The following is a 22271-nucleotide window of genomic DNA, read 5'->3' as shown; positions in this document are numbered from 1 at the left end:
GGTGGCAAATGCTGGAAGATAAAAACTGCACAGGATACAGCGCTGACTTAATTGCAGTGCCGCTGTTATCATGCATGAGGTGCAAAGGTGTTGCTGCAGTATCTGACCTCACTGTGACCCTCTGTGGTCGTCCTGTCTGACTCCCCGAGGTTCTTCTCCCTCATCTCGTCCTCAAAGAAAAACACACACGGGGTGACGTATATATTTACAGAATTTTATTTCATTATGTTGCAAACAATGACATCCAGATATATTGATACACAACTTTTACTGTGCGTGTATGTGCGTTTTTGAGTGTATGTGTGTGTAAAGAGAGCAGTGAAACCACAGAAAGCAGAATGAAAATCCCGTGTGAGGGAGCCCTCAATGGGTTAACAAGGCAGAGATAGCGAGCAAGAGGGCGGCACAGGGCGATTTTCTCTGGGCTGACATACACACACACATACAAACCTCAGAAAAGGTGAGCAGACTTTTTCCTCTGTAAAACACACACTTTTGCTATGGGGCGTGTGCCTGTGCTCCCAGCAGCTTAGGGATCATTAAGGTCCTGTGAGTGTCTACAAGAAAGCATTTTGTTAAAAGAGATGAAGTAGTATGAATGAACACAGTGGGTGAGAAGCTTTGCCTCCTCTCTCTCTCTCCTCTGACCTTCAGAGCAGAGGCGGCGGAGAGATTCTCCTGTCATAATATACAAACACACACACACACTCGCACAATGTATACACACATGTACACGCGCACTCGCCCACAGAACCTTGTGTGATTCGACTAGGGAGCTGCATCCTGGTTAGTTAGTTTCTTTAACCGGTTATTATCGTCTTCTCCTGGACAGCTTCCGCTCGTTTCTTCCATGATTTTCTTTTCCTCACACCTTTTCTTTTCACCAACCACGCAGCGACGGACCACGACGACAGAGGCATGGAGCAAAACCAAGCAGGACATAAAACTAGACCCCCTTCGACGAGGGGCGCAGTCAGTCAGCTAACCGAAATCCACCTGCGCCAGCACACAAGGATATTTACCCTTCGACCCGACAGGAAGTGATGACAATAGTACGCAAATCCGGCAAATTTTAACAGTATACAATTTTTTTGTTTGATTCACCATGCAAGGAATACTTCTTATCTTTGAGTGTGTTTATGTGTCAGAGATTGCGTGACATTTATTAAGCGAACCCTACATCCAGAATAATTTACATAAAAGGACAATAGTCATCTTAATAGGGCTGGACTGATGTAGGGGAGGAAGGAAGGAAGGAAGGAAGGAAGGAAGGAAGGAGAGGGGAGCGAGGCAAAGGGGACAGGGAGAAGGTAAAGCGCCATGGTCAGCTATGGTTTGGAGTGCGAGAGGTGAGGGGCTTGGCTGGGTGTAAAGACAGAAGGAAGAGGGCGGAGGTAAAGACAAGGGTGGGGTAAGGGAGGGGGGCTTTAGACTGTTTGGAGCTCGGGGTAAGGGCAGGAAAGGTGAGAGACAGAGGCGGTCTCAGCGGCACTCCCAGACTTTGACTGTCTGATCGACACTGCCCGTCACCACGTAGGGAGCAGTCTTGTGGAAATCTGAAAGAGATGAAACCCACATTAAAGATAAACAACAAGTCCAATACAGGTTGTGCATCTGTACAACACACAGGAGATGCATTAGACTCCCAAAAAGAACCCCATCTTACCCAGAGAGGTAACAAAGTGTTCATGGGCACACAGGGTCTTCATGCAGCGTTTGTTCTTGTAGTCCCAGATCCTAAGGGTTTTGTCATCGGCACAGCTCACTATGAATCTTCCTCCAGGGTGAAACAATATTCCACGCACCCAGTTATCGTGACCCACCTGCACAAACAAGACCGGTTATCCACCATCCCCCCTTCAAAAAAATGAGCAGCATCACTGAGACGACCGTCACTCGGATTGCTCACCAGAGTCATAAGGCAGATGCCGATGCTGACGTCCCACATCTTAATCGTTTTATCTCTGGATCCGGAGAGGAGGAAGGGGCCAGGTTTCCCACTCTTCTTGCTCTGCAGGAGAAGAAATAAAGGGGTGATGAAAGAAGGAGTGATTGGCTTCATGAAGAGCATCAAAAAATGTACCTTGAGTATGAAATGACGACTTAAAGAATGGCAGTGTCATCCCAAACTTTGTATCCAATACCAGCTTTAGGTCAAAATCAACCTTTGACAAATTCTTTCCTTTAAGGCTAAACAATTAAAATACTCACATCACTCCCCCTGGCCTCAGCTGTTAATTGTTTTAACTGCCTTTTCGCCAAAATTAGCATGCTAACACCTACATCTTGCAATCATGTAGCTCAGGGGTGTCAAACATGCGGCCCGCGGGCCAAAATCGGCCAGCCAGAGGTTCCAATCTGCCCCGCGGAACGACTTTGCAAAATGAAAAAATGACAGAGAAGACATTAACTGCAATTTTTCAATAAAAGTAACTATTTCAAATTTGTCCTCTGGGGGTCGCATAAAATCACAGCGCTTTGTTTCTGGGACTTTTTTTTCTCAAAGTGAGAAAATGGATTACTTGCTGTTTGCATAATCCAGGAGCTGCTTTTGTAGAAAGATGGCTCATTAAATTTGCACATTTTGAGAATGTACTTGTATTTTTTTGCAGTAAAACAAAGGGAAACATTTAGAGTTGTCATTATTAATAGGTTATTATGTTATAATTTTGCTGGTCCCGCCCACTTCAGATCAACTTGGGCTGTATGTGGCCCCTGAACTGAAATGAGTTTGATGCCCCTGATTTAGCTCATAGCTACTCCGTGTCCAGGTCCAGCCTTCAGCCGGATTTATACTTCTGCAACGAATCGACGGCGTAGTCTACGCCAGAAGCCTGCACAGCTCCTGTACCTACGCAGAGGCCTACGCACATAGCTGACGTACACCTCCTCCAAAATGTAACTATCCGTAGAATCAACGCGGAACGCAAGCCCTGTGATTGGTCCGCTCGGAGGCATTGTATGTGCCCCTCATCAGCCGTGTGTTTTATCTCCTCCTCTCTATTCTTCATGTAATCACGTCTTTATGATAAACAGCAACATGTATCAGCTGTAGATGAACATAACACGCTCTGAATCTCTGTGGAAAAGTAAACAGAGATCGTAGCGGGGCCGGAAGCAGGCGACCGGACTATCAGAGAGACCACACTGCCCTCAAGCGTTTCGGCGGCGAATTGCTGTGCGCCACATACACATCGACGCACAAGTAAGTAGTGCTCATGTCTGCGTCAGCCACTGCTGGGTAGGGGCGACGCAGAAGTATAAATCAGCCTTTAAAGAGCCCCAAGCACAACAGCAGCAGACTGAGCTTTAAATGTATAAATGTGAATATGTTTTTGAAGGCAAAAAGCCTGAAGCTAAATATAAGTGTCTGGGCTCTTCAGCTGTTTGTGACAGACGTATAATAAATGTGCTGTGGAAACCGGAGTGATGCGTTTAATTTATAGCGATGTGACCGTCTCCTCGGAGGCTCTCAGACCTCTCTGAAGAGTGCACTTAACAGAAGCTGCACTTTCTTTAACACCATCATTATTTTGGTGCTAAATGGTTCCATCTTTGCTGGAAACACATAACAAAAACACGCCAACAGCTACATCTGTTCGATCCTGCAGCAGCTGTTCATACCTCTGAACCTGTGGCCTCCAGGATGGTGGGGTGAGCACATTCAGGGGCCCAGGAGATGCACTCCACCACATGTTCGTGCTCCCGCAACTCGGCTTTGCACTCCTTCGAGGCGACCACCCACACGCGCACTGTTTGGTCGTTGGAGCAGCTGGCGATCAACGAGCCGTCCTGGTTGGGACGCACCATCCTCACCCACTCCCTGTGGCCTGTGAATGTCTTCACGCAGTACCTGCAGGTGGACGATATGTGGACGTACATCAGTACACATCTTTATGAGAGCTTGTTTTACAAAGAGATGCAAACGCTCCTCCTCCTCCTCCTCCTCCTCACTTACCCAGTAGCCACCTCCCACATCTTCATGGTCTTGTCTCTGGAGGCAGACACTATGTGGTCACCATTTGGCATGATGGCTACAGACGACACATTGTGATCGTGGCCTGGAGGAGACAGTCAAGAGTTCAGTTGTGTAACTGGTTTAAGGTCATCATCATACTTAAAGGAACAGTGTGTAGAAATGGGAATATTCAGCAACATCTAAAAGACATCAGATGCTAGATTTAAATGTTCCCTTGCTCATCACCCTGTCAGTGAAGTGACAGTGTCCTTCAAGGACAAGAAGCTCCTGTGATGTACAGCTTTTACTATGTACTATGTTTTACTATGTGCTCCTATGTAGATATTCTAACTTAACAAAAAAAAAAAACACTCTTTATATTTAGGTGTTTATACACTCATTTAAACAAAGTATCTCTCCCTATCTCATTAAAGTTACTAACCACAGACCTTTCGAGCTCCCTTGTCTCGTAGGTTCCTCTGAGTCACTGCCATAGATGGCCTGCTGTTGTGAACGTGCCAGACTCCAGCTGCTACAACTACTACTATCCGTCTCACCTCTATCATCTCTCTCTCTCTTCATCTCCCTCTATCCCTCTCTCCAACACGGTCTCTGTAGATGTGTGTCTAACATGAGTCTGGTCCTGCTGGAGGTTTCTGCCTGTTAAAGGAAGTTTGTCCTTGCCACTGTAATTTGCTAAATGCTGCAAAGTGCTCTACTCATGGTGGATTAAGATGAGATCAGACTGAGTCCTGTTGGCCTGCCCTTGTAATGTCTTCCTGTCCCATTAAAGTTACTAACCATAGACCTTTCTGGAGTCCTTGAGCTCCCTTGTCTCGTAGGTTCCTCTGCCTTAGAAGGCCTGCTGCTGTGGACGTGCCAGACTCTAGCTGCTACAACTACTACTCTCCATCTCACCACTATCATCTCTCTTTTTTCCATCTATCCCTCTCTCCAACATGAGTCTGGTCCTGCTGGAGGTTTCTGCCTGTTAAAGGAAGTTTGTCCTTGCCACTGTAACTTGCTAAATGCTGCAAAGTGCTCTGCTCATGGTGGATTAAGATGAGAGCAGACTGAGTCCTGTCTGTAAGATGGGACTGGATCTTATCCTGTCTTGATGTTGGGTCTTTGTTAATAATAGAACATAGAGTACGGTTGGATTTGGCGCTTCACAAATAAAGATTGATTGAAGTATTAATATTATATTCAATTTCTACAAAGTCTGTAGTGCTGAATGCTGCTCATGACTACACACTGCACCTTTAAACCAACGATAGATGTGTCCAAACATATTGAACAGTCAAATAATGAAAGTAACCTTTTATTAGACATTATTCTTAATGGGATAAATCCGAATAAATTAAAGTGAAATTGACTTTCATTCAATTAAAGTGAAGCTTAGAGTTTCCTTATTGACACACAGTCTTGAGTGATGAACACATTAAACACTTGTAAACCTAATTGTAGTAACTGCTGGATCCAATTATCCTCTTCGATTCATTTCATCCAATCAGATCTGTGATGAAGCGGCTAAGAACTTAACTTCTGTTTGAGTATTACTCTACTGTCACCACTTGTTAAGGTGTTTCTGTACTGGAACATAAGAGGAATCTCTCTTACCATGCATTGTTCGGATGCACTCAAACCCTTGGAAGTCCCAAAGTTTGATGCTCATGTCAGCTGAACATGAAGCCAGCAGCTTTCCCGTCTGGTCGAAAGAGATGTCCTGCACAGAGTCTGTGTGGCCCTTCAGGGTCCGCTCGAAGTCTCCTGCCTCATAGTCCCACACCTAGAACCACAGACAGAGTTACAGACGGTGAGACACTTCATCTTTATCTCCTCCATGTAACAGAGCTGTGACTTCATCTTAGATTCAAAGCAGAGGATGAAATCAACTGAAATGAGTTCATCTCTTTGTGTCCAAGCAGAGGATCCTTAATTTCTAACAGAGTCAGTGTTTGAGCTAAAATCAAATTACGGGAATTCAATAATTTGCTGACTCAGTCGAACACATAAAAGGCTGAAAAGGAAAAAGAAGGCGTGGGTTTAAAAAGAGACAATTTAGCATTTTTTTCGAAGGTGCTTTTCCACAGGACTGTCGGTTCAGACAACAAGAGCATCAACCCACCTCCACATAGATGAGCAGTGACAAAGCAGAAAAAGAAACTGAGTGAGAAAGGAGGGGAAGCAGGGAGGGAGAGGGGGAGGATGGAGGGTAGAGGGAGGAGGAGGAGGTGGGGGCGTGTTGAGGCAGGGAGAATAAACAGGGAGAAAGGCCTCAGATCTGCAGTACAGCTTTGATCTGAAGGGTCAGAGCTGCAGAGGCTCTGTTCTGTTGTGCTGCAATGCTCAGTGATGCCGCATGCAGACACCGCTCTGCTTTCATGTTACAGTTTAAAGACATTCATGAAGCAGATTAGTGTGAAATACTGAGAGGACAAAGAAAGGAGTCTTAAGAGATTCCAGAGATTACAAACAGGAAGTAAAACTGAAAGGTCAAACATCAGTGTGATAATGGCTTCGATTACTGTGACTGTTATAAGAGGACAAAAAAAAACAGTGGGTCAAACTGTAAATCACTTCATTTCCTACTTCCTTTATTTCTAAAAGCGTTCCCCTTCTTTCTTTCTTTCCTTCTTTCTTTCTTTCTTTCTTTCTTTCTTTCTTTCTTTCTTTCTTTCTTTCTTTCGGTGTTCTACACACATACACACCTTGATGGTTGCATCCTCTGAGGCCGTGACCATTACAGAGAAGACAGGGTGGAAAATGACCCGTGTGACTGGAGCACGGTGCCCACTCAGTGCGTATCTCTCTGGGGGACGGGGGATCCACTCCTTGGGGTCTCTCTTCTGACCCACAGGTCCTCCGTGCGTAATCTCTTCCTTCGCTTCGTTCAACTTCGACTCCAACTCCATCACCTGAGGGAAAGCAACAAAAACATACCTCAATAAAAACATGTGATTCACTAAACTGAGTGGAGCAAGTTTCATGTTTGTAAACTGACAGTTCAGATTTCTTGTTAGTGTAAGTGCAGATGTTTGTCTAGATGAGTGACGAGAGCATGACCACCAAGAATATGCTTTGTTTTATGATGCACCCATGTGATCCACCTTCTCTACCTCACATAGATTCATTAAACCTCTCGTGTAAATCAGTGAGCACACAAACACTCCTTACCTTCTTCTGTAATCTGATGACTGATGTCCATTTCTTTTCCAAAAGCCCTGCATACTTTTTATCTACCTCTTCATTCTGTAAATCAAAAAACAGACACAGATTCACATTAAGGTTAGACATTATGAGTCCACACATTTTTATCATGTCTTTTTTTCTTAAACTTCCTACTTACCATATCTAATTCTGCCTCTTTCTTGAAGGTGGAATAGGCCTCCTCGTATCCATTGGACCGGAGGTAGTCAGCTATAGCTCGGTTTCTAAGAAAAGTGGAATAAAAACGGTTTAAAGGTTTCAGGTGTTGACTTGTCATCATTTACCTTTAAGTTCCTCCTACATAATCTGACCTGATTTTAAATGTTATGTCTTTGTTTGGATGTAAACTTTGTATTTGTATTGATACAAGATGTTTCCTTGATTTTTGGAAATAGTTTTAAGTCTCCCAACTGCACATCAAATGTATCTTCTTCAGTGATAAAGAAATCTTGAACCTTGATGACCTATCAGGGCCTTGAAGGGTTGTCCTACACCTTTAACTGTGTTCTGAGGAGGGGCGATGGTGGCCTAGCGGTCTAAGCACCCCACATACAGAGGCTATAGTCCTCGTCGCAGAGGTTGCCGGCTCGACTCCCGGCCACGACCATTTCCTGCATGTCTTCCCCCCCTCTCTGCTCCCCACATTTCCTGTCTCTCTTCAGCTGTCCTATCATTAAGGCACAAAAGCCCCAAAAAAACACAACTTGTGAAAAACTGTGTTCTGAGGAGCAAAGGGGGCACACAAAAACCAGAGGTAGGAGTATAAATGAGACATGAGTTTGAGGCTACAAAAAGCTTAATCAATTACCTATCAATAAAGTCTAAATAAGTTTGTCAGTAGTTGAATATCAGCTGTGTAAATAGTGCTGTGTCCTTTAACAGAGAAGAGAACACCGTGTCAAACTGATGGGAGCGTTGGGATTCAAGTTTTACAATTACACCTCAAATTAGAGCGAGTTCTTCAAGAGAAGTCTTCAGCAAAGAAAGCACTACTGCTATGGAAACCAGGCCTTGCCGCGGAGAGAGAACAGATTACAGATGCTGCAAGGACAGGGCAACCACGAGCACAAAGAACCTAAACCACAAATAAAAACTGGCTCACAAGGACATGGACTCAGTCATGAGTGGAACAGCTTTTTTTATGAACCGGGTGGTGAATATTTCACGAGGAGCGTTGCTAAATTTAGGCTACGGCTTGAGGACTACTTTGATTGGCTAACTGTCACCCTGATAAAACTGTTTGTTATACACACCAGATACTAGACCATGACCGGGAGCAGGATGTCCACTTATTATTCATTTTAAAACTAAGACTTCTTGACTGCGAAAGTAAAGAACGATCTGTTATCAGCTGTTTGGACCGGAGTGCACGCTTTGTGATGTTTCTGCAGAGAGGCTCAACCCTAACCAGCCATCATTCTGGTCCTCCTCCCCATCCCCCCCTCTTCCTCGCTCCTGTCATGTGGGTTATGAAATATTCACTAAGTAGCTGTCAACTGAAGCACCTTGAAGATCTTTCCTTCTCACATTTCCTCAATAATTACAAAGTAGACTTGTTAAAGAATGCACTTTCTCCTAACATGTGCATTAACCTCTTCAGGATGAATGCTTCCTTTCAGGAGATGAAAAACACTGAATTTAAATCTGGTCACATTTTGAGAGTATCACCAAAAAGCTCACATATAATACGACAGTACCGCTTTGGAGCAGAATATACTTGTTTGTCTACATGTCTGCTCTTGTTTGCATGTGTAATGAGCCGGCACACCCACACATTTACATCCAGGCACTCACAGTTCATCTCTTTGTCTCTGTGACAGCACCATGCCGGCTGCTGTTCTCTCCCTCTCGGGGAGGTAAGGGTGAGGTGATGTGCTGGGGGAATCTGGCTGGGGAAGTGTGCGTCGGGGAGGCGTCTAGTCCCGCAGCGATGTCTGTCCTTCAGAGTCTCAGTGTCGGTGGAGAGTGTGCCACGCAGAGGGAGTTGAAGTGGAGATACTGCTGTCGATCAACGGTCGGTGCGAGGCTCCACGAGTATTCACTGACTCGGATCTTTCCAACTAATCAGACGTGCCCATCACCTGAGGAGAGAAGAGAGAAGAGAGAGGAGGTTAATGAAAGGATACATTTCTATTCTTCTAACGTGAACTTTTCTGATCTGCTTTTTCAAGTTAGCATGCTGAAGAGGCGATTCAAATCTGAGAGGTAAAATAAACAGCATCTTAAGAACACTTTGTCATCCTCTCCTTCATTCATAGATGCACTGATGCTTCATCTTTAAGTCCTTCATTGATCAAAGTTATGAACCTGACCGAGGTTCAGCTGCTTATCGAGCATACTGTGCTCAGCGTTCTCAATCTTCAAGAGTCTGAGTGTGACCTTTTATCTTTCATGAGACTAATGCTCGCTTAAGTGGCTTCCTAGTAAGCATCAGTTGTTTTACAAGAAGGAGAAAACAACAGTGTCTGATATCCCTGAAGCAATTCACAGTCTTCACCTGAGAAATCAAGACATGTTGACTTAATATCCAAACGTCTGATCGTCTGTACGCTTTGTAATAAAACATTTAATCACAACGGGAGAAAGACAAATCTCACCAAGTGATGAAATCACACACATAGAAACTTTAAGAGGCAAGGCAAGCTAGCTGAGGCAGACCTGAACATCTATGACTTTGTTCAGCCACAGCTCTCTGAAGTCACAGCATCAATGTCAAATGCAGAGCGAGTGTTAATAACAACCGATCCTGAGCATCATGTGAAGCTCATATGTGACAAAGAGTCATATCATCTTTATACTCATCTCCTGTCTGTGCAGACCAAGGCTGTCAATGTTCATCTACAATCCCATTCAAATCTCATTTCTAACTATTTGTAATTTGAATTATATTCCAACTATAACGCTCAAATGTAATCATTAATATGTAATAAGTGTGTAGACTACATAGCTGTGATCTCCATGGCTACACTTCTCCCACTACTGTCTGTGTTTTGGAGTAGGGATGGGACATGCTCTTCAATTGTTCGAATATTCGTTCACTTGGAAAAAAAAATGGAGTTAATGTGAATATTTTCTCATTTTAGAAGTACAACTTTTCTTTAGGTTTACCAGTGCCTGGTTGTGATATAGTATTCCAGCCAGATGGTGGCTATAGAGCGTCTAAAAGCTGTTTGCTAGCCGCATTAATTAACAGGAGAAGAAGAATGCTAACTGCATTAAATAGCAAAAGAAGAAGAAAACTAGCGACAGACAATGCAATTTGTTGCGCTTCTGAATCTCACACCACTACACATGTATTCCCAGAGACTGAGCATGGCTGTAAAATGTAAACGTCACAGAAACAGCGGTGTAAAGATCAAGACAGACCGCTATAGGGATGGGTACCGAATTCGGTACTTTTATAGGTACCGACCGAATTCCGTCGGTACTACCGAGTACCGATTCACATAAAATCAAACGGTACCATGTTTCGGTACCTGAACGAATCCCTGTTTCTGAGAGGGAGTGGAAGAGGAGGATATTTTCCATACTTTCCCCCTGTAATAAAGTCAGAGACTGACCGGGTGGACGTCTCTGCTCTCTGCATCTGTGTGGGAGCGCGCCAAACGGAGCCTGCAGCTGACGGGCGTGCGCACTCACCGCGAGGCAGAACTGCATGAGGATTAAGTTTATTTTATACAGTCTATGGTTGAGACGGACCCTCTCGCTCCGACTACCTGCCCTGTTTATAACCGTTCCTGTGTGCATGAATGCCCAACAAGTAAGTTGTGTGTCTGTTATTATGAAGAGACGGAGAACTGACTTTTCCCGTCCGTAGGCGTTCACGTGTGTTCATTGATAAACTCCCGAAAGAGCAATTAGACGCCACAAGCACGTGTCAGCTAATATATCTAATCACCTATAGAATCCTGTTCATTTCATGTTAAATTAAATAAATATGTTAAATTAAACAAATTTGAGATTTTTTATTTTTTAAATTAACATTTATTTCCACATAAACACACAAAAGTACCGAAAATTGGTACCGTTGAGTACCGGTACTGATTCCCAGGTACCGGGTATCGGTACGGTATCGGTTCAAATGTGAAAGGTACCCATCCCGAGACCGCTACTAACTGCACCTTGTCCTGCTGCTGGTTAAGGCGACTGCCACACAAACGGACCAGTATCAGGACAGGTGCGTGCGTGAGCATGGGGGGGATTATTCAGATAATCACAGAATAGATACCAATGATTATCAGATAGTATTTTGGTTTGAAATGCCCCTCCCTATTTGGAGTAAGAAAACGTTATTGTTCATCAATCACATGACAAAAACATTGTGTTTCAGGGACGTGACAGGCTGAAGGAAGAAGAGTGAGATTCAAAGTAAGTTTGATGAATGGAGAGCTTCATTCACATGCTTCCTTCAATATGTAACTGTCCAGTGTGAAAACAAGAGCAGTCACTAAACAGAAAGAAAACAGATTAGGCATTTACTCTGAAAAGCATACAGGAAGTGTCACTCTATTTATCGAGCGTGTATAATCAATATTTGTGTCTACCCCAGTATAAAACTCCCCAGTGAGAAATATAAAGCAATCTATTTCAGCTGAGAGATGTGTGCAGCTTGCAGTAAAAAAGAAAAGAAAAGCGGGCCTTCTATTCTCTAGAGTCTCACCCGGAGTCTGAAAACTCTAACTTACTAACGTTCATGCCGATAATTTAATCAGCCTTTGCTGTGTTTGTGAAGCATGAATAAGCCCCGCCCCCAGCAGGAAGACTTGAGCAGAGCAGAGACAGTGCTCGGTGTCTCTGAAATGTTCCTTTAAAATATTGTAAAACAGAAATCTGAGCAGGACTACGAACACTTTAGACAAAGATTTTTAAGTGTCTTTTAAAAGGTGACATATCATGCTTTTTTCATCAATATATATTGGTCTAAGAGGTCCCCAAAACATGTCTTTAAAGTTTATGCTCAAAAAAACACTTTGAAATCAGATTTTGGTCTGCCTGTACAACCCTCTTCTTCAGTCCTCCTCAGAACACTCTGTTTTCCCTCTGACCACGCCCCCTCAGGAAGTGGATGTGGCCTCGGCTGTCCAGCACGTTGATCTAATGTTTACATGTTGGCTCAATATATACGGCTGCTCAGAGATCACGTTACTTCAACCCTCTGAATCTGATCCAGAATCTGATCCTGACGGAGAGGCGCCTGTAGCAGGACCTTTCTGAACCATTGGTCACAGATTTAGTGTTTCTTGTTGTTTTATTTGTCAGTATGTCGACGTGTGTCTTGGTACACAGCTACAGCTACAGCTATGAACATGTAGCTATGTGGCTATGCTAATTAGCGCTAGCACTTATTCATGACAAATAAAAATCATCCACTAGATCTTCAAATCTGCAGACGTGGGGAGTAAAACCGACCTCTGCCAGAAAGGCAGCGGGACCTTTCTGAAGGATTGGTCACAGATTCTGTGTTTCTTGTTGTTTAATTTACAGTATGTTGACGTGTGTCTTGGTACACAGCTACAGCTACGACATGTAGCTATGTAGCTATGCTAATTAGCGCTAGCACTTATCCATGACTAATAAAAATCATCCACTAGATCTTCAAATCTGCAGACGTGGGGAGTAAAACCGACCTTTGTGTTTATTAAGACAGCCTACAACTAGCATGCCTCCCTCCTAAGCTCCTTGTTACCACACATTTGTGCAGGTAATGAAAAACGGAGGGGGGATTCAGTATTATTTTATACAGTCTATGGGTTGAACAAGCTCCGAGCTCTGACTCCGTGACAGACCGGATATTGTTGTTACGTAACAAAAACACTGAAGTCTGAAACGGCTCGTTTCACACACATTTACAGAAAGGTGGAGAAATCAGAACAGGGGCAGAATGGATTTTTTTCATTCTCGGGGGGTTTGTAGACAGGGACACATATTTCAGATAGAGAACCATTAAAAAGTCCATTTTGCATGATATGTCACCTTTAAAGGAAAATAAATGTATGTGTCGCTTTGTTTCTCTTACTGTACGCATCCTGACTCCAAAACTGAGAACCACAGCGAACCGAATGTTTGTGTACCTTTTAACCCAAACTCTTTTCTCTATGTACAGCTAATAAGACTCTCAAAAATACAGGTTCAGATGATCCCGCCTGCAGGACTTTACAGATTTTATTTAATCAATAATCTTTTATTTAGACTTTATCAACTGTGTCTGAGTTAAATGCTTTCCCTTTAACAGGATTTTCTTGATCATACTTTCAGTTTATGTCTAACCTTTTGAACAATGTGACACTCAGGCATGAAAGGAACACAACAACAAACAGCTGACGAATCAAAACACACCACTCAGGGATTGTGAAGCTAATAAGAGAATTCACTTCCTGAGCTTCAGCACGGCTGGCACCTGGGGCCACAATAGCACTAAGCTGCTTAGCGACTAGACCAGACAACCCAGGACCTGCGTGCGTGTGCGTGTGCGCGTGTGTGTGTGTGTGTGTGTGTGTGTTTCTTAGTGATAGAGACCACAAGTCTTTCATAAAGCTGACAGAGCAATGTAAAGAAGGGACAGGACGGCAGCTAACAGGATTAACACCAGACACAGAGAGGACCTAAACAGCAAGACATCACTGCCTGTGTTATTGTGTGCTGCATCATTTTGTCAGATTCACAGTCAGCTGTAGACACAAAAGATCCCTGAAGACAACCAAATAAATGATGGTCTTTATGTTCAGATGTTTAAGTATATATACACTTTACAGATGGATAATTGAGAGCTTCCTTTCAGTGCAAGCAGAACAAACAGTGAGCCAGTGACGTGTCTAAAGTGTCCTCAAGGATTCTGCTTTTCCTGCCTGCAGAAGTGACGCGTTCTCTGAGCTGACAGGACAGAACAAGTGATTTCAGCAGAGCAGCACTCTCAGCATGGTTCAAAAATAGCCATTTGACCAAACAGACCTACCTTTAAACTATTACATAACCAAAACATCCTCCGTCACTTCTGCACCTGCAGAAGAATACTGACAATCTCCAGAGTTTTAAATATGATTCTTTAAAAAGGACAACTTCAGCAAGGAAGTAAACAAGGACACATGTGACACTGTGAGGCCTGGTTTCAGTCTGACGGCCGAGCTCCACCAGATCTGATAGGTTTCTATTCTAGTCAATGTGTTAACTTCCACTGGATCCGCTCTGTTGCGTTCTGGCTGAGGCTCCAGATCAGAGACGCAAGACTTCTATTTTTGCCGGATGCCGGAGCACGACGCATCAATCTCAACAGAGCAGATGGAGCGGGACAGGAAGTCAGGTTTCACCAAAACAAAATGAAAACATCCGGTTAATTTTCAGAATAAAACACACTGTGTTATCACCAGATCGTATTTCACTTAACTACAACAACAAACCGTCATGATGAGCGGAGCCAGGCCTGGAGTCAACAGGTCAGAGGTTTTCAGAGGACCAGAAAGACAACATGGATGAGGAGAGGAGGAGGATATTAATTCATTCAGTAAGCGGGAAAACCGGCGGTCCTGCTCCGTGCTGCGTTCTGAAACCGCAACCAGTGATTGTTGACAGACGAGAGCACGGAGCCTTGTGATTCTTTTCAAGTGCTGAAAGAGACCTTCAGTAATCATAGTGAAAGACAAATGTTCAGCTATCTATTCTTAGTGTGAAACAATGGGGAAGCAGTCCGAGTCATAAATCGAGAAGGGTTCAAGGTCCTGCCGATACATCTGGCTTATCAAGAGGAAATATTACAGAGAGGGTTTGTTTACAGCCTCTAATCATCCAACCAGAGTCCTCTCCTCCTAAAATGTGATAACAGCTTTGAATGAATTTGCAAGGCTCTGCCAAACATCACCACTTCAGTTCAGTTATAAATGAGGCTAGACAAGCTTCATAACTACAGTGTAGAGCAGCAGGTGTTACTTCAATTCATTCATGGAGAACGTCTCAGGTCGGGTGTTTCACTTGGACTTGTTTAGATGGTGCAGTCCAACTATTTTGATGTTTTGATTTCAATAGTTACACATAGAGTTCTTCTGATACAGTACAGTCTATGCACCAATCAAATATCAATATTCATCCCCAAATATCCACTGCAGGACCACCAGACAGCTGAAGTCATGTGACCGAGGTTTTCCCAGCTGTAATTACTGAATCAAGGATTCTCCTCCTCCTCTCCTCATCCATGTTGTCTTTCTGGTCCTCTGAAAACCTCTGACCTGTTGACTCCAGGCCTGGCTCCGCTCATCATGACTTTGGTTTGTTGTTGTAGTTAAGTGAAATACGATCTGGTGATAACACAGAGTGTTTTATTCTGAAAATTAACCGGATGTTTTCATTTTGTTTTGGTGCCTGACTTCCTGTCCCGTTGAGATTGATGCTCTGTTGCAATGTATGCATTGTGACGGAGCGGATCCAGTGGAAGTTAACACATTTACTAGAATAGAAACCTATCAGATCCGGTGCTGTGACAGATCAGAGACAGAAATGTTTGAAGAAAGTTCTTCCCCTCATCACCTAGCTTAACAGAAATCTAGCCAATCACGTTTCTGTATCCTTACTGACAATCAGACGACCAGATCAACAAACAGCATAATAACACAACTTCTTTCTCAAAAGGTAATAAGTGTACTGTCCACAAGTAACATCATAACTGGTCCAATGGCCTGGATGCATGAATGACAGACTCTGGACCAGCTGATCGCACATTTCCCTGGCCCACTCAACAAAGTTCAAATACTGTCTTCAGAGATCACTTCACTGATCAGGTCTTTCTCATCGTGCTTCCTGTGTTGTCTGTGATCATTGTCATCTCGTGACTACAGCATCAACATCATAAGCGCTCGCACGTGTGTGTGTCATAGATGAAAACAACCACAGCCCACAGCTTCATTGCTGTCACTCCCACAAGTGTCCTCATTTCACTCCAGGTGTTCAGTCAGACACTGACTGGAGCACAGGTTTCATCTGACGCTGGTATGTTTTTGAAACTAACGGTCAACACATAAAGAAAAGAAAAACACAAGGAGAGTCGAGAGAGAGAGCGACAGGGAGTACGAGGAGAAGAGAGAGAAAGTTACAGCTACACCGGCAAAAATATTTGGTGTTTTTCTAAATCTGTTGGTTACTGTCGGCATATGCAGACGAGTTAGTTGAGTAAAGAAACAAGAAAGTTGTTTTTGCTCAGGTGTTGCAGAAATGACTTGTTACTCTCTTCTGATGTGTACACTAATCAGGAGATCTGAACTTCTGGACTTCAGTCTGTACTAGATAAACCACAACCTCATCCATTCTGAAGCCTGGAGTTCAGAACTTGGGCTGCCTCAAGTTGGAGTGGACAACAGGATAGCACTATGGAGGAGCTCTGGGTCACAAACATCACCGAACATCAATTTGAAAGTTACAGTCAATGCCTGCTGCTAATTGTTAAACTTGGTAATTAGTAGGGATGGGAGATCGAAAGTACTATTTTCATCCTTTTCACCGGTGCCTGGTGGTAATACGGTATTCCTGCCAGACGGTGGCTGAAGAGCATCTTAAAGCTGTTTGCTAACCGCATTAAGTAACAGCAGAAGAAGAATGCTAACTGTATTCAATAGCAAAAGAAGAAGAAAACATGAGTGACAGTCCCTGGATGAATGCAGAGACTGAGCATGTCAGTGCCCGCTACTAGCAGCACCTCGTCCTGCTGCTGGTTAACGCGACTGCCACACAAACGGGCCATTAACGGGACAGGTGTGTGTGAGGGTGTGTGTGTGTGTGTGGGGGGGGGGGGGGGGGGGGGGGGGTTATTCAAATAATTGTCAAATAAATTCCAATGATTATTGAATGGTATTTTCGCTTGAAATGCCCATCCCTACTGTTTCCTGTATGAGTTTTTTGTTGTTCTTGTTGTGTTGCTGCTATTTTTGACAAACTCTCCCTTGGATCTGAGATCTGAAAGAGACTAACCTGGTTAAATAAAGGTTAAGTAAATAAAAGGAAAAGTAGCATGAATTTGAATTTGAAAAGTAACGTTTTTTACACCATTCCTACCAACAGCAGCTTTAAGCGAACTCAGACTTGCGTTAGCCTTCAGCTACAAATTGTGTTTAGTGATGCAAATGATTGGATGAGATGATCGACTCAAATGTAGATCACTGATCAATTAAAAAACATCCAGATCGGCTCTGATCTGATAGTTGAGGTCTGGATCGAGACATCCCTTTGGTGTATAGTTTGTTCATTCTGTGCTACTGTTGAAATGTTGCAGAGCAAGATGGCGGCCTCCATGGAAGGGTTCCCTCTCCTCATGTAAATACAAAAGGCTCATTCTAAGTGTAAAACAAAATCATTGAAACATTCTTATAATTAATATTATAGTGTATTTCTGTCTGATCTGCTGACACTGCTAAATTCTACGTACTGTACCTTTAACTAGACTGTTACAAAATATAAAAACTCCTGATTTATTAAAGCTGCTGTTGGTAGTCGTGACATAAACATCAGTTCTTACAGAGATTTCGAATGTCAACACTTCCCCTCCCCTCTCTGTTGTTGTAACCTCGCCCACAAAAGATTGTTGTGCACGTTCTATGAGGAAGTAGTGGCTTCCCAGCCAATCAGGGTGACGTAGTGGGGCCGCCACTTGACCAATCAGGACAGAGGGTCGGGAGTAGCTCTGATTGGTCCGTGATAACGGGAACGAGGGGAATAATAACAGTGCTTGATACAAAGGCATTGTTTTGAGGCCAATCGTTGGCAGGAGCCGTGTTGCTGCTGTCCAGCGATTGTGACGTAAAGAGGTGGGCTTTGAGCCTCCTTGCCAACAGCTACAGTGTTCCCACCTGTCAATCAAGGCAGCTGTGCTGCTCATTGTCAGACTCATAATCTAAATATCTTTGAAAGTGCCACGTTAGGAAAAAATTCACCCCCGTACAGTGTGTGCCGATCCAGAAATGAGCTATCCAGACTACACTCGTCTTTTGTACCAGGCTGTAAACATGTTTATTTCTGCTGTAAAGATCAGCTATTTTGAATTGATGTGTATGTGGTTTCCGGTACTTCTGGAGCCACCCTTAAGCGGATCCTTGATGAACTGCAGTTTTTAGCACTTCCACATTGGACTCATATTTCTTAGACCGGAGGTTGCCGCTTTATATATAGTGTATAGTTTGTTTATGCTGCGCTGCTGTAGAAATGTTGCAGAGCAAGATGGCGGCCTCCATGGAAGGAGGTAAATACGAAAGGCTCATTCTAAGTGGACACAAACCAAATCATTGAAACATACTTATGAATATTATATTGTATTTCTGTCTGATCTGCTAAACGCTGCTAAATTATATGCACTGTACCTTTAACTAGACTATTACAAAATATTAAAACTCTTGATTTATTCATGTTCAACTTGAATTAAAGGTGATGCACCTGCATTAAATAAGTAGCTCAAATAAAAGGCTGAGGTCATTTTCCAGAACATCAGATTGAAAACATGTGACAGAAACGTGTTGACGTGTTGGGAGTATTTTGTAAAATGGGGAATAAGGAAAGCTCATAACACATTCTGCACGCGTGGGCCTCCACAGTAAATCATTTGCAACACTAGCTCCTGAAAAAAAACACACCAGGCATTAAATTAGAGGGTAAAAAACCAGCCCACGACACGTCTCTGCATCTCTGTGGAGCCTCCTTCATCATCAGTATTTCATGTTGGTACAATCTAGGTCTCCACCCTGATTGTGATTCATCAAACCTTCGCAGTAAGGTGCATCACACCAACACACATCCACCCAACACTGTGTTAAATATTCAGAAAAATGGGTTTGAGTACAAAACCTTTTAGGGTGACGTATTTCCAAACCTCAGCGGCCACAAGGGCAAAGTTGCAGCAATGGCTCAGCAACGCCCTTTCCTGCTAACGCTAGCTTAGCATGATAAAGGAGCTGTCAGACAGAGCAGACTGAATTTATACAGTCATTAAACCACAACACACACACAGAGAGAGTTTTAACTAAGTAATTAAACCCCTTAATGTGACAGATATGTGTTTAACATATACTGGAATAAGGTGTTACCTAAGTTTGAATTTAGGGCTGAAATCACACCGCACAAGACAACACTAGCTAACCTGCTTCACTTACAATAAAACACACATTACAACAAGTCTTCAAGCTGAAAGGTAGCATCTAAATCATGCATTAGTCTAATAACATCTGAATGTTTTCACCCTGCTGTGGATAACATGGCAGCAGGCTGGCAGTGCCGGAGCTAGCTTACCACGTTAGCTCATCCTCATCCATAAATAGACGCAGCTAACGTTAGCCGAATGTTGAGCTAGCTTCATAACAAGTGTCTCCAGGCGACAGAGAAACACAGAACCTGCTTCTCTGACAACAACCACATTTATCTTTGCTGTGTTATATCACCAACTGGGCTTTAGGACGCTCAGTGGCCACACAGCTCCACCTGTGAATGCCAACTTTGCCACTTAGCTTAGCTCTCGGCCTCTCCGCCATTTTGAGATCTGAACAGGAGAGAGCGCAGACACTGCAGGCGACCCGTCGTCAAAATAACAAAGTCTCTCCTCAGATCTCCTCAATAGATCCTCTCCAGAGATCTCCTCCATATATATCCTCCATATATATCCTCCATATATCTCCTCCATAGATCCAATAGATCTCCTCAAGTCCCAAAACTAAACTGTGAACGTGATAAACTGACAACTCACCGTTTGTCGAAGGGGCATCCTGGTATCCTGTGTCCTGGTTCAAGTCTGGGGTAGGAGACCTTGTTTTTTTAGGACGTGATATAATGTGACTTTTCTTCACATCACCCGGTCAGTCAGATTTGTTCCTCCTCTCTGGTATCACCGCACCGCACCGCACCGCACCGCATTCGCCCGGCCCCAGCTAACGGTCGCGACTGGGTATCGGGAGCGCGCACGTCGAGGTAAGCGGTGACGCGCAGGGAAGCTTTCACTGCTTTTTGAATTAAAGGCACTATGAGGAGTTTTTCACCAGCTGAGAAACAGACTGAAACCAACACTGATGCCTCTTTATGACATTCAAAAGCAAACAAAACCATAAACAACAACACTGATACATTCTCTGTTGTCATTTTTAATGCCTTATACCACTCAGAGGGGGTAGGTGTCAGACCACATGATTGACATTTGGCTTTAGAAACTCCCTTTTTCGGCTGTTTTTCATGGCAAATAATCACATTGAGTGATAGATCTGGCTGTTAAAAGACAACAGGGTGAGATTTTTGTTGAAAACACTACTTTTGCATGTACAGAAGAAGAGATAAGAGGTATCACTTTGTCCACAAGGGGGCGCCAAAATTTATATAAATCAAAAGTTCCTCACAGCAGCTTTAAAGGAGATAAACTTTGTTTTTTCAATGTTCAAAGGTTTTTTATTGTCAATTTTCACTGTATATATGAGACATACAGGAAAAACGAGATGCTTTTTCTCTCTTCCAGCTTTTAAATATCTAAAATTTAAATATGAAATACAATAAAATACAGTTTTATAAAAACATCCTTTTTTTAAGTATTTACTCTGCAGCTTTCATTCAGGCCCTTTATCATTTAAACATTTAGGCTGAATGTGAGCAAGTTAATGTTACCCCATTAATTACTCATCCCTCTCTTCTAACATGTGCAATATGTTTTTTCTACTCATCTTCTCAGTTCTGTTCTGTATATTGTTTTTAACCTGCTACAAGTCTGTTCACATTTTTCACTGCATCACTGGTTTTGTAAATATTTATACCTTTATTATTTAGTTGTGTATATACGTTGTAAGATATGCTTATTTTGACTTCTTTAATTTTAATTGCTAATAACTTTTTAATAATTGCTATATATGCTCTTCTTTACTTTATACTGTTTTGTCTACTTTGCTGCTGTAACACTTTAAATTTCCCCGTTGTGGGAGGAATAAAGGATTATCTTCTCTTATTAGTACCTGCTAATAAAGAGGGTTTCCACTGAACTTGTATTGATCTTATTCTAAAAATGTCAAATATTTCTCACAACAAATTTTAATTTAAAATTAAAGGCCCTGTGAGGAGTTTTGAACTGGCTGAGAAACAGACTGAAAATGATACTGATGCCTCTTTATGACCTTCAATAGCAAACAAGTCCATCAGCAGCAACACTGACACCTTCTCTGTTGTCATTTTTAATGCCTGAAACCACCCTGAGGGGGTAGGTGTCAGACCAGATGATGGACATCTCGCTTCAGAAACAGCCTTTATTTGACTGTTTTCATGGAAAATAATCACGTTGCCTGATAAAGTTAACTGTTGAAGACAACAGGATGAGGCTTTTGTTGAAAACACTACTTTTGCATGTGTAGGACAAGAGATAAGAGGTATCGCTTTGTCCACAAGGGGTGCCAGAATCAATACAAAACAAAAGTTCCTCACAGCAGCTTTAAATTAAAATCTAAATTAAATTTTAACTTTAACAAAATATTTTTAATCTTTTTTTTTTATTTTTCATAGATAGATAGATAGATAGATAGATAGATAGATAGATAGATAGATAGATAGATAGATAGATAGATAGATATACTTTATAATTTGTTTGTTCCAGCAGCTTACAACACTGGACAGGAAAATAAAACATGTGCTAACATTGTAAAAAAAAAAAAAAAAAAAAATTATAATAATAATAATAATAATAACAATAAAAAATAATAATAATAATAATAATAATAATAATAATAATAATAATAATAATAATAATAATAATGAAATAAATTTAAATAATAGTAATAATGATGAGGTGAATATAAATTGAATTAAATAAAAAAGAGGTATACACTTCTACACTTCCATCTTATGAATCGGTAGTAAGGTATCTTATTATATATATACATAATACATAATTCATAATGTATACAACAACATTAATGGAATTTAGAGTGACTGATAATACACTTCACATCAACAATCATCTTGTAGGTGAGGCTTATTATTATTATCCCCATTATGGCCATTGTTTTAGCATCATTTTTATTTATTTTATTTAATTCTGTCTTATATTATATATATTTTTCTGTTATTTATCTGATTTTATTTTATTGTAATTGTTTTATTTTATTTTTCTGATATTTAT

At 42.3% G+C, this 22271-nt stretch overlaps 1 protein-coding gene across 2 annotated transcripts; it reads right to left on the bottom strand.

Moving 5' to 3' along the window:
• Positions 1-200: 200 nt before the first annotated feature.
• Positions 201-20095, bottom strand: LOC117812525 (lissencephaly-1 homolog A-like). 2 transcript variants are annotated; one of them, XM_034683349.1, is made up of 11 exons: positions 19872-20095; positions 8963-9249; positions 7308-7392; positions 7136-7210; positions 6670-6876; positions 5579-5747; positions 3959-4061; positions 3625-3853; positions 1910-2011; positions 1667-1823; positions 201-1556 (listed from the first exon to the last, which is right to left on the bottom strand). In XM_034683349.1, exons 2-11 carry the CDS (start codon positions 8992-8994, stop codon positions 1483-1485), a joined length of 1233 nt encoding a protein of 410 aa, XP_034539240.1. In that variant the 5' UTR covers positions 8995-9249; positions 19872-20095; the 3' UTR covers positions 201-1482. The 2 variants fall into 2 exon arrangements, with proteins under 2 accessions (XP_034539240.1, XP_034539241.1); XM_034683350.1 differs by lacking the exon at positions 19872-20095 and adding an exon at positions 19421-19440.
• Positions 20096-22271: the final 2176 nt, after the last annotated feature.

This window comes from Notolabrus celidotus, chromosome 5 (assembly GCF_009762535.1).
Source record: "Notolabrus celidotus isolate fNotCel1 chromosome 5, fNotCel1.pri, whole genome shotgun sequence".
Classification (NCBI taxonomy): Eukaryota; Metazoa; Chordata; class Actinopteri; order Labriformes; family Labridae; genus Notolabrus; species Notolabrus celidotus.
This window is presented reverse-complemented; position numbering and strand designations above follow the sequence as displayed.